This window comes from Helicoverpa zea, chromosome 8 (genome assembly GCF_022581195.2).
Source record: "Helicoverpa zea isolate HzStark_Cry1AcR chromosome 8, ilHelZeax1.1, whole genome shotgun sequence".
NCBI classification, from domain to species: Eukaryota; Metazoa; Arthropoda; class Insecta; order Lepidoptera; family Noctuidae; genus Helicoverpa; species Helicoverpa zea.
Window position 1 is genome coordinate 10,071,589 of NC_061459.1, and position 11,497 is coordinate 10,083,085.

An 11,497-nucleotide genomic window follows, 5' to 3' on the forward strand; every position below is an offset into this window, starting at 1 on the left:
GTGCTATTCCCCATTTCAATAATGCCCTAATTTACAAACGCTCCGTAACTTGAAGCGAGTGAGTGAGTGAGTGAATGAAATGACGAACAAGTAATAATAAAATTGTAATGGCGATGCCATCGGTCGTCGGTGCGGATTCGAGTCATTTTTATTTTATTCAGCGGCTGCAATTGAGTTTCTTAAAAGTAGCGTAGACAAAATAAAATTGGTATTTAATAGCGCCCTGGATTTTCAAGTTATCCTGTTGAAGTTTCGAATACTTGGATACATAATACTAGTGAATAGTTGCGAAGTAGCAATGGACAAATTGTTGCATATGTGAAGTGAATAAAGGATTATTAGAGTCGTGGAGTGATCGGTGTGCAATATACAAACTGCCGGTTATTTGTTGTGATGATTTTAATTGATTTATTTTACGCAAATGTACTGTGTTGTTATAAATCATAACCTCAATCGTGTATCATTGTGAATACGTCGAACAGTTTTCCATCGCCTGGTGCGAGGTGTAATAGACGAGTTCATTTTATTCGTTATATATGATTCAACGGGAGTATCAAATGAACAACGGGTTTAGTACAGGAGAAGAAGATTCTAGAGGTAATTCTGACCAAATATGTTGCCTTATGGATGACGGCGATAGCTGCAGGCGACCCGCAGGCAACGCCTCGTACAGCAAGCGCATACAAAAGACTGTCGCCCAAAGAAGGCTCAAACTTAACATTGACCCTCAAGTATGTCACTCACATTTTTATTTATTTTTAACTTTCATCAAAAACAATCTTGAATGACTTTAAACAGAGTGCTGTGATTATTATGTTGGCTAACTGAATTCCATATGTTATTTTCAGGCCAGGCATACTTACATTTGTGATTATCATAAAACAATGATACAGTGTGCAAGGACGAAACAAAGGAGGCCCAAGGACTCTGAGGATGACAGCAATGAGGCTGAGATGGATTCCCCTGAGGTAGACTGGTTCCAATTACAAGTCAATACTCTGAGGAGATACAAAAGACACTATAAGGTGCCAACAAGGCCAGGATTGAACAAAGCTCAACTAGCTGATGTAAGTAATGCATTTTTGAAACAAACTTCTTTTAATCTCCTTTGTAATGTTGATTCTCTAGATCTGGTAAAAGTAACAATAATTTCTATTTTTTCCAGGCTATCCAAAAACATTTCAAGTCATTACCTGTGAATGAAAAGGAAATTATGACTTACTTTATTTATATGGTGAAGACGAATGGCAACAAGTTAGACCAGAAAAATGGGATGAACTCTGACTCAGTGTAGAATAATATATGACTGTAATTTATAGTTGAAGTGTGTAGTTTTAATGTAGCATATTAAGTAGATGTAAAATTAGATTTGATTTTATTTTCATCTTAAATTTTCAATCTGCATTCTACAGTAAAAGCATAGAAATATAGATTGAGAATCAGTTACAAAGATAATTGAAGTATATTACTTCATGCCAAATTGTAAACTTGCTAAATTCTTTAATGATTTTGACTGAGTGAATGTTTATAATGTATTTTATATATTATTCCACACCATTCGTGCCCACTTGCATCCACATGAACTACTCTATTTATTTTTCTAGTGTAGTTAGATAATATTCTTCTGTATTATACTTTTATCCTTTCAGTGTCAAATGTTATGATTGTTTATTGATGAGGGACATGCAATGGCTAATATAATACTGTTAAGAGAGATTATAATAACAAGAAGTTTTTAAAATGTAAATTTATTACATTTTATTTAACAAGTACATGTGTATTATTTCAGTTGTCCTCTGAATCTGAAGAAATTTCTATCCATTGTGAGGCTCCTTTCTTTGCTTGTATTTCTGCAGTTAGAGGCACTGATGACACAACTGTGAACAATTGAACAATACCTAAGTTACTCCTATACAGTGGTGATGAAACCAATAATTAATTGATTCATACATCCTTATTTCTTGGTAAAGTGCCGTACAGTAATTACAAAATATTTTTGAACTCACCATCATATTTGCTAGGCTCTTTCTCTGAATCAGTGTCCATAAATTCCTCTTCATCTAAATCGTCATCGTCAGCATTGTAATGTTTGAGCTTGATAGTTAGGTCCTTTTTACTCAGACAAAGCAAATGATCCTGTGTTATTATATCTGAGAAGTTAATCTTCACCCTTTTTTGTCTGAAAAGTAACATTCATGTAAATAAAAATATAACACAAACTATAATGGAACTCAACATATGATATTGTATTTCTATTAATGAATCTGCATATAGACTTTGGTAGCAATTTACTCTCACAATTCAAATTCAAATTTACTCATACTTTTAAGAATAATAAGTATAATTTTAGAGCAATTTCACCATCATCGCCACTACTACTATCAAGATAAAGCAAAGCTTATGACTCTCCTAAATAAACTATTTTTCTGTCAGTAAAAGGATTTTCAAAATTGGTTCAGCAATTTCAGGGATTACCTCCTACTACCTCACAAACTTTCCTTCTATAGTCTTAGTGTAAATGGTTTTTCAAAAGTTTGTAGTCCATATGACACTGTTTCCTTATATTATTAAATCACAGGAAACCCCAATAGCAGCTGTGGTTTGTAGTTAGTTTTCCACAATATGATTCATATAAAAATGCATAATATTGTTAATGATTTCTAAGTGTCATTGACCTTATACGTGATGTAATAATGCACCCTATATTCTTTCTATCATTGGTTTTAATGTGGTCTACAATATTACTTTGCTGATAATAAGAGTTCCAACAAATGAGGTCTAAGTAGGCAACAGTGGTTTATTTACTTATTCCAAAAAGATAACGGTAAAATCACAGTTATGTCACTGTTGGCTTAAAACCTGCCAACAGTTGTTTTTATGTTAATACATAATGTTATTTGTTGCTACTATTTTTGTAACTTTCTACCATACACGTCCATAACACTACACTATAGGTTGGTTGCTAACGACACCAGACTCCTTTGTAAATAAAAAAAGATTATAATATAGTTATCGGCACGGATATTGAGCTCTCGGCGGAAGAGTGGGGATCACTTTGCGCACTGTACACTTAAGGCAATAAACCAATAAATCGCTTCTGCGCAAGTGAAGGTCAGGGCTCAATATCCGTGCCGATAACTATACTTTAATAAGTAAAACTTAGGTTTTTTCAATAGCCTACCTTTGAATATCATCACTGATAATAGCTTTCTTCACAATATCAACGATTTCTCTACATCTTTCTGCAGCACCCGGCAAAGCCTTGTTTAGGATAGCTCTGTTGGTTAGCGCAGCTCCATAAATGTATAATATACACACTTCTTTGTACTGGTTTAGTCCAACTACTAGTAAGCCTGAGCGTGAAGTTTCTTCTGTGGAACTTGTGCATACAGTTTCTTCTAGGAAAGTGGGGTCTGCTAGGAGGATGCTGGAAATAATATTTAGAAAATGGTATCAAGGTAATATTCCAAATAAGCAGATAAAAAAAAAAAAAAAAACTTTTACTCTGAATAATTCAGAGGTCAGTATTCGACTTAGTGGTCTTGCCTATAATCAAATTTGATATGATTCAGATCACTGATTGGTTTATCAACCTATGGCTATGTAAATATAGTTTTTCCTCTGTACCTTCCTAACTCAAAAGCAAAATACTCACTCTTCATCAAAAACAGCATAAGTAGTACAAACAGGGTAGTGAAATAATACAGTAGGTATAGGATCCTTCTCAGTGATATCGTGAATAATGACGCTGTCTCCACTTCTGGTTACGTCAGGTCTTCTGAAATGTGCTAGTGCAGTGACAGTGGCTAAGCTTGCACATTCAATGAGGTTCCCATCAAGATTCAAAACTTTGATATCAACCCTTATTGACCAAACCTGAAAGATGTAAAGATAGGCACATTAGTGAAGTGACACTTTTACAATGCAATTTTGAAAGGAACAAAAGGGAGGAGGAGGTATTAAAACAAATAGATTTAGTTTTACCGAAATAGCAGAATAGTGTATGTTGTGCATAGTTATCTTCCATTTTAGTCTGACATTGATGTAAGATAATGGTTAACTATGAATGATTATGTTCCTGGTGCAAGTAGTTACTGGAGGTACTACTTACAGTAAAAGTAGTCTGTTAAAATCTTTCTTCAGAGAAAATGTTATTTGGCAATAATTGTTTTTGCACAACAGCGCAAAATTATAATTGCACCTTGCAAGAGTTCATCAAAATGATTAATAATTATGTGTAAATAATCTTTTGTGTAGTCAATCAATTCTTATCCTGCCAGATATGAAAGTACAAACAACTTGTTTTGCAGTTTTGCTGCAATCAATTGATTAGCAATGTAATACCCAAGATTACCTTTTCTTCAGCAACAATACACAAGGACTCTAAGTCAATGCACTTTGAATCCTTGTAACATTTCTCAAGTTGTCTGTTCAAGCTCAATGAGAGATCATTCTGACGATTAGCTTCAAACTGAGGGGCGGCCATTGGACTTATCTCTGCATTTATGTAGAGTAAACCCTCATTTGGTCTGATCTGTTTGGGCTGTACCACTTCACAGGATACTTGTGCAAGGACCCTGAAATGTGCAAAAGTTATGGGTAAACAAAAGTGTCTATGAAAGTTACTAAAAAAGTTCACTAGTTAGGAATGTTAGTTAAGGTAGCTTAGTGCGCACTGTTTACGTTCATTAGTTTACAAGTTACTTGGTTCGCTAAAGACAAAGGTTATTTTATTTTCGAAATGAATAGTTTTGCATACTTAGTTTCTCCCAGTGATACTATACAACTGCCATATTCGGATCCGAAGGCGATGTTCAATGGTCTGCTTTCATTATAATTTCTACCGTCTAAACGCTGTAAACAAAGATAAGTTTAAAATAAAACTTTCAAAAGTTTCGAATTTTATTACACGGGAATTTGGTCTTACGTGTCCTTCCGGTACTATTTTATTCAAAAAGTTCTTTTCACAGTTTGATAAAACTACGTCCCTCATATTTCCAAATGTTTCAGCATTAATTTATATTGGCAAAACTGAAAAACAATGAATAATATTTGGAGTTTGAGGTTATGTTTTCTTCACGCTTTGACAATATTTTATGACAACCAAACTAACTAATGTCACAAGGAGACATCGTTTGGAAATTAAAAACAAACACCAATATTTTTTATCGAATATTATGAAATAAACACATTATTTTTTAATTTCTTTTACACTTAATTACAAGTTGGACGTGTAAGTTGGTGAATTAAAAAAAATACTTATTAAAAAGAATTTTGGCACTGCTAATAAAACGGCATCATGAAACGGCTGACAATTTCGTGAAAAATAGGTACCTACAAGTACAAACAAATAAATATAATCACTTACTAATTTACTACTTAAGTTAATTTTTAATGAAATGCAACCAATTGCTGGTTTGGGCTAACATAATTAGGTATGTACCTATTTATAAATTAGGTCCACTTTTCCTTTAAACAGAAGCATTTCCTAAGAAAATCAATATTTATATTTACCCATTTAAATTGCTATACCTACTTGCCTTGGTTAAATAGAAAATAATCTCTCATTTTCATAATTTGAGTGGTGACAGAAAGAGAATAATACATCGCAACCTTTCATATTTATTAAGTACAGTCAGCAACAACAGTCGTTCGTTATAAATTTATACAATTTTAGACGTGGTAAGTATAGTAGTAGATCTGACAATAAAGTTTCCATATTACGTGACTTTGTTTCATACTAATATTTAATGCTTTTATATTACATGCCTGTAACAATATAGTAGGTGTAATAACACCAATAACATCAAACAAATTCAATTAATCTTAGAACAGCTACCAAGGTTTTAAGTATACAATTTACAAAATAATTATTGGCAATTCACAGGGTATCGTTTAATGACGCACATTGATCAGCCATGACAATTTACCGAATAGGTAACTCGCCATGCCGTCACCCATTAACGAGCTATGATTATTTACCCCTACGTAATTTCCATATGGCATAGCATGGACATGCTTTCTGTATATTTTATTTTTGACTGACTGAAATATTCTGTCTAGAATATCTGATGAAAGTGCGCCAGAAGGGATTCCCGGGATCGATTCCGGACCTAATGATAGTAACTTCTTAATCTATCAAAGTGAGTTTTTAAATCAAGTGTAGATGGGTATGTTCAAAATAAAAAAAACTGCTTTCTGGACGCCTGTAAAAATATAGAAAGGTAGGTAGAGAGCTTAAAAAGCAGTTATTTACCTAACTAGAATGACGAATCAAAGCAATAAAGCTTTTGCTAAACATCGGATATAGGTCATATAGGAAGCACCTAAACAGGAACTAGGTACTTCTACGAATTAGCCTGCTGGCCCATGCTAATTCATTGCGAAACCTATCGACGGTAAATTATTAAAATAATATTGATCAACTGTTGAATGTCAATGTTAATCTAACGTGCATTATCGTCGCGTGGGGGGAAAGGCCGTGTCATCGGCGCATCCTCGTAGTCCGCAGTGACTACTCGCCATTCGACCACCGACCACCAAATGTGCCCTACGGCCTTACAAACCTCATTATGCCATGGCCGGCATAGAGCTTATTATATCCTCTATATGTAACGCTACGTTCTGCGATGTCCCTTACGGCGGTGCTGATAAAGGTGAATTTATCACTAATATCATAACTTTTTTAAAGGATTTTCTTGCAATTTTATAAAATCATTTTATCTACATCATTACATTTTGCAATGATTAATACTTATTTAGCTCTTTCTGATCTTAATTAGGATCTGAAGTTCTAACACCGGAGGTGATTAACTTTAAGAGTTTAATGCAAGATGTGAATGGGAAAAACTTAAAAGTTACAACATATAATGTAAGTACTTAGCGCTTTCGACATGATTCATTAGAATATTCGTGACTGATAGAAGTTTATCTGCTGCATAAGCCGAATTTTTCAAGTTCTTTGTAATAAATATTAAATAGGAAGATCAGCTCTAAATTTCCCAACGCGTAACAAAGACATTCCAATCGGGACGACAGGCCCAGGATCCCTGGCTAGGACGCTTCGTGATATATTTACTCAGATAGACCTAATCATTCACTCTCGCAAACTTTTACAGAACACACCTCTAAGTTGGACGGAACACCACAATGGCACCGTGGTGGGTAAAGGGGTGGCTTTCACGGTCATGGAAATATTGCGGAAAAAATTCAATTTCACCTACGATGTGATTGAACCAAAGAGAAACTATGAATTGGGAGGTAGAGTGACCGATGATTCCATAATAGGACTTCTGAATTCCAGCGTAAGTTGTAGTGAACACGCAGACTCACACATTTCCACTCTTCACATCTGCAGAGCCATTTAATACATGCATATTGCATTGCATGTGGGTTTCAATTCCATTGTTGGCAACTCTTTCCCGCAACCTATTTCTGAATAAGTTCTTGCACTCCCAATAACATTAGAAATATTCTACCTAGCCCAAACTAGATACTTAGTGCCACTTTCGTCTTCGATTTTGAAAAGTTAATTGTTTTTCTCTCCTAAAATATAGTCGTTAAAAAAAATTCACCATTTTTAACAAGTTTATTAAGTAGATACCATGTTTTATACCACTACATTTCTCGAACAGAAAGTGGATATGGCCGCAGCGTTTATGCCGACATTGATAGCGTATCGGAAACAAGTTTCATTCTCAATAGATTTGGACGAAGGAGTGTGGGTGATGATGCTGAAGAGACCCAAAGAATCTGCTGCCGGGTCAGGTCTACTCGCTCCTTTTAACGATCTTGTGTGGTAAGTTTTATTCACGTCCATTCGGTCCATTTGAGTACCTATCCGATGTTTACAAGAGGCACAAATTGGTTGGTGATTGTTTTGATTCTCGCCTCTGCTTATGACTCACTAGCTTTTGCCAGCGGTTTCACCCGCATCTCGTGGGAACCTCTGCACGAATCTGGATATAACCTTCCTAAATAAATGGGCTATCTGACACTGAAATAATTTTTCAAATCGGACCAGTAGTCCTGAGATAAGCGCGTTCAAACAAACAAACAAACTCTTCAGCTTTGTAAAATTAGTAAGGATAACACAATTTCTTCTCTAGGTACCTAGTCCTTGCTGCAGTGTTAACATTTGGCCCCTGCATAACATTCTTCACGCGGGTCCGAACCAAGCTGATTGCTGATGGTGAAGGCGTCCTACCATTAAAACCTAGCTTTTGGTTCGTCTACAGCGCTTTTCTGAAGCAAGGAACCAATTTGTCACCAGAAGCCAGTAAGTGGTTTAAATTCTTGTCTTGGTCCTTTGGTGCCTTCTTATAAGTTAACAGTATTTAGTCATGTATCGGTTACGTGCTTTGAATCTTAATTGTTTGGAAGATAGTGTCGGTAGCTTGGTTCATATAACTATGAGTTGGAATGTTCGTGTAAGCTGTTGTGACTGACTTGGTAACGGAACAGTAAGTTAGCTTATTTATTTTGCTTGTGTCTGAAACAAGGTGACGGAAAATATGATGAGTTAATCTAAGCTTCAAAAATCATTCGATTTCCTTTTATCACCTTGAAGTCTGAAACCATTAAAGATTCTAAAAGCACATAAAGATCTACGAACTGATTAAGACTACCAGCCATTACATACATTTTAGGCCACCATAAAAATGATGATACATTATTTGAGCATTAGAATCTAGTTTTATAACTGAGGTCAATTCCAACACCGACATATACCGATGGTATCGCCACTAATGGTTTACGTAATCTATCACTTTTTGTCACACTCTTCCACCATTTTCTATGTCGAACATGAAAAGTAATCAGAAATGAAAATGGTGTTAACGATGGTTGTCAAAATATTTGTTTGGGCATCCTGATTACTGTTATTTGGTATCTTGATTAACGACCTTTGGAAATATATTTTTAAGTAACTTTAGATGTTTTAACTTGAGGAGGAGGATAAAAGTTTTTTTGTAGGACATTAATTGCGCCCTGTTTTATACCACCTACTTACTTTTCCATCAACACCTATCCTTTTTTGATATTGGTCCACTGTTGCATGCTTAAAATAACGTCACCGTTTTTTCATTACAACATTAGGTAGGTAGGTACTAGCTGTTTCCCGGAGTTTCAACAGCATATCGTGAAAGCAACTTCCCGCACCCGGATCAAATAGCCTATTCCACCTGGGGTAGTGGAGCTTCCCCAGGGAGAAGTTTTCAAATCTGCTTAGCACTTTGGGAGTCTTTAGAGTAGTACCTAGTACACCTAAGTAGATTCACTCTTATTCTTCAGAGTATCTAGGAGCATAGTGATAATAGCCAAATGTAGTTACTTATCTACCTAAATTTTATAGATACGACGCGCGTACTCTTCGTAACTTGGTGGCTGTTCATGATCTTGCTGTCTGCCTTCTACACTGCGAACTTGACTGCTTTCCTTACGCTGTCCAAGTTTACTCTGGCCATTGAGAATCCTAGAGACTTGTACCAGAAGAATTTCCGATGGGTCGCTTCGGCTGGCAGCTCGGTGGAACATATTGTCAAAACTGTGAGTTGGGTACTTTTATTGTAGGTACCTACCTGCCTAGGAACTCATCTACCTATTGTATGTTAACGTAAATAGTATGCTTTGATTAAAGATTTACCTAATCGTTTCCTAAGGCTGTGTTCATCACCTTATCCGTCGTAATAAAAAGCACTTACCACAGTTAAGCTTACAGTTACACTTACAGCAGTTGAGCTTCATGACGCCAGCCGATAGTTTGGAATGATTTTTCAGCGTAACCAATATAAATATACCTGAATTTATGAGTTCTGGTTTCGTTCAGAAATATTACCTCTCGAGCTTTTCTCTTAGTAATTCCTGATGGTTTATTTATCCTACACAGGAAGGAGAAGACCTCTATTACTTGAGCGCTATGATCAACAACGGTAAAGCAAGATTTCTCTCAGTATTGAGTGACAAAGACTTCTTGGATCCCGTGAAGAGAGGCGCAGTGCTGGTGAAGGAACAAACCGTGGTAGACCATCTGATGTATAACGACTATACTTCGAAGAAAGATGTGGAGGAGTCTGATAAGTGCACTTATGTCGTGGCCCCTAATGCGTTTATGAAGAAACAGAGAGCCTTTGCGTATCCTGTCGGCAGCAAATTGAAGAGCTTATTTGATCCCGTGTAAGTTAGTTTCCTTCTCGATGTAGATTCGTGAATACTCGGTAAATAATAGTGAAGCCAGTTAGTTGACATCGCAAGTGGGTATCTAAGCATTACCATTCAACTAGGCAATGCTGCAAGCTTTTTGTGCATGCTCCCACTCGATAGCGATGAGGAGTTTTTGACGATTTTGGATACTTAGTTTTATTGTATATTGCAAATGCAAATTGTAAAGTTTATAAGAATTTTGAACCAATTGTAATAAAAATACTTACTCCAACTTCCAGATTAACACAAATATTCCAAGCCGGCATCTTGGACTTTCTGAAGCGTTCCGACCTTCCCAGCACAAAGATTTGCCCGCTAGACCTGCAGTCCAAGGACCGCAAGCTCAGGAACAGTGATCTGATCATGACGTACTTGGTGATGGTCGCTGGGTCTGCTACTGCTGTCGCCGTTTTTGCTGCTGAAGTGAGTCTTATATTGTGAAGCATTTTCTTATTAATGTCCAGTTGATAGGTAGATACGGTAGCCCATAATAGGCTACATGTTTTAGCAGGTCAGCAATTAGAGGTTGCTGCATGTATGTTATTGCGTGAATCTGAAATAAATAGATACTAGATCCCTCAAAGTTGTTAAGAGTTGTAAAATAAGTATTCATACTGAGAATTATTATTACACAACTAGCTGATCCGGCGAACTTCGTATCGTTCAAACCTTCCCTGGACCTCTACAAACATTTTAAAACCAAAATCAGCTCAATCGGCCCAGCCGTTCTCAAGTTTTTATCAGACTAACGAACAACAATTCATTTTTATTTATATAGATTTCACAATTTGTATCCTCCTATAATTTTTTAATAACTTATTTTAATTATTTTCCAGATATTCATCAAACGATACCTCTCCGTCAAAGTAAACAAGACAAAGAAGACGAAAGATCGAAACAAGAAATCGAAAATCGGCAAAAAATCGACTCGTTACGACGACAGTCGCCCGCCACCCTACGATTCTCTATTTGGTAAAAATCCCAGATTTAACGTGGAGACCACACGGACTAAAATCATAAATGGCCGTGAATATTATGTTTTTGAAACTGGGAATGGAGATCGGAAACTAATTCCTGCAAGGGCGCCTTCCTCGTTCCTCTATCGATCTGACAAATAAACAATTGTCAATCGCCTATCATTAGCATTAGGGTCAATTCCCACTGAAAGAGCAGCGGCCGGCAGCGGCCGGCAGCGGCCGTAATTGCAAGGGATTGAGCGCGAGCGCGGCGGGCCGCGCGGCGCCGCGCGGCGCCGCACCTCGCCGCGCTCTTACATTTTCCGTGCTCTTACGGCCGC

General features: G+C 36.5%; 3 protein-coding genes across 3 annotated transcripts; 2 read left to right on the forward strand and 1 right to left on the reverse strand.

The window, feature by feature from the left end:
• The first annotated feature begins 65 nt into the window (after positions 1–65).
• On the forward strand, positions 66–1,770 carry LOC124632555 (histone deacetylase complex subunit SAP30 homolog). The gene is made up of 3 exons (XM_047167426.1): positions 66–731; positions 849–1,067; positions 1,166–1,770. The coding sequence occupies exons 1-3, from the start codon at positions 537–539 to the stop codon at positions 1,292–1,294; spliced, it is 543 nt and encodes a 180-aa protein (XP_047023382.1). The 5' UTR covers positions 66–536; the 3' UTR covers positions 1,295–1,770.
• On the reverse strand, positions 1,733–5,118 carry LOC124632554 (exosome complex component RRP45). The gene is made up of 7 exons (XM_047167425.1): positions 4,928–5,118; positions 4,760–4,854; positions 4,355–4,577; positions 3,656–3,876; positions 3,182–3,427; positions 2,007–2,179; positions 1,733–1,877 (listed from the first exon to the last, which is right to left on the reverse strand). The coding sequence occupies exons 1-7, from the start codon at positions 4,991–4,993 to the stop codon at positions 1,786–1,788; spliced, it is 1,116 nt and encodes a 371-aa protein (XP_047023381.1). The 5' UTR covers positions 4,994–5,118; the 3' UTR covers positions 1,733–1,785.
• A 1,014-nt stretch (positions 5,119–6,132) lies between these two features.
• LOC124632363 (glutamate receptor ionotropic, delta-1) lies at positions 6,133–11,345 on the forward strand. Its single transcript, XM_047167177.1, has 9 exons — positions 6,133–6,656; positions 6,783–6,871; positions 7,119–7,304; positions 7,635–7,798; positions 8,109–8,278; positions 9,353–9,546; positions 9,887–10,173; positions 10,440–10,623; positions 11,037–11,345. Exons 1-9 carry the CDS (start codon positions 6,578–6,580, stop codon positions 11,316–11,318), a joined length of 1,635 nt encoding a protein of 544 aa, XP_047023133.1. The 5' UTR covers positions 6,133–6,577; the 3' UTR covers positions 11,319–11,345.
• The last annotated feature ends 152 nt before the right edge of the window (positions 11,346–11,497 follow it).

Excerpts from the sequence above, each read along its gene's own strand:
- LOC124632555 (XM_047167426.1), top strand. The coding sequence starts at position 537 with ATGATTCAACGGGAGTATCAAATGAACAACGGGTTTAGTACAGGAGAA. Across the intron at positions 732-848 it reads AACTTAACATTGACCCTCAA|GCCAGGCATACTTACATTTG; the intron begins GTATGTCACTCA and ends TGTTATTTTCAG. Across the intron at positions 1,068-1,165 it reads ACAAAGCTCAACTAGCTGAT|GCTATCCAAAAACATTTCAA; the intron begins GTAAGTAATGCA and ends TATTTTTTCCAG.
- LOC124632554 (XM_047167425.1), bottom strand. The coding sequence starts at position 4,993 with ATGAGGGACGTAGTTTTATCAAACTGTGAAAAGAACTTTTTGAATAAA. Across the intron at positions 4,855-4,927 it reads AAATAGTACCGGAAGGACAC|CGTTTAGACGGTAGAAATTA; the intron begins GTAAGACCAAAT and ends CTTTGTTTACAG. Across the intron at positions 3,877-4,354 it reads GTATTGTTGCTGAAGAAAAG|GTTTGGTCAATAAGGGTTGA; the intron begins GTAATCTTGGGT and ends TACATCTTTCAG.
- LOC124632363 (XM_047167177.1), top strand. The coding sequence starts at position 6,578 with ATGGCCGGCATAGAGCTTATTATATCCTCTATATGTAACGCTACGTTC. Across the intron at positions 7,799-8,108 it reads CCTTTTAACGATCTTGTGTG|GTACCTAGTCCTTGCTGCAG; the intron begins GTAAGTTTTATT and ends TTTCTTCTCTAG. Across the intron at positions 10,624-11,036 it reads TCGCCGTTTTTGCTGCTGAA|ATATTCATCAAACGATACCT; the intron begins GTGAGTCTTATA and ends ATTATTTTCCAG.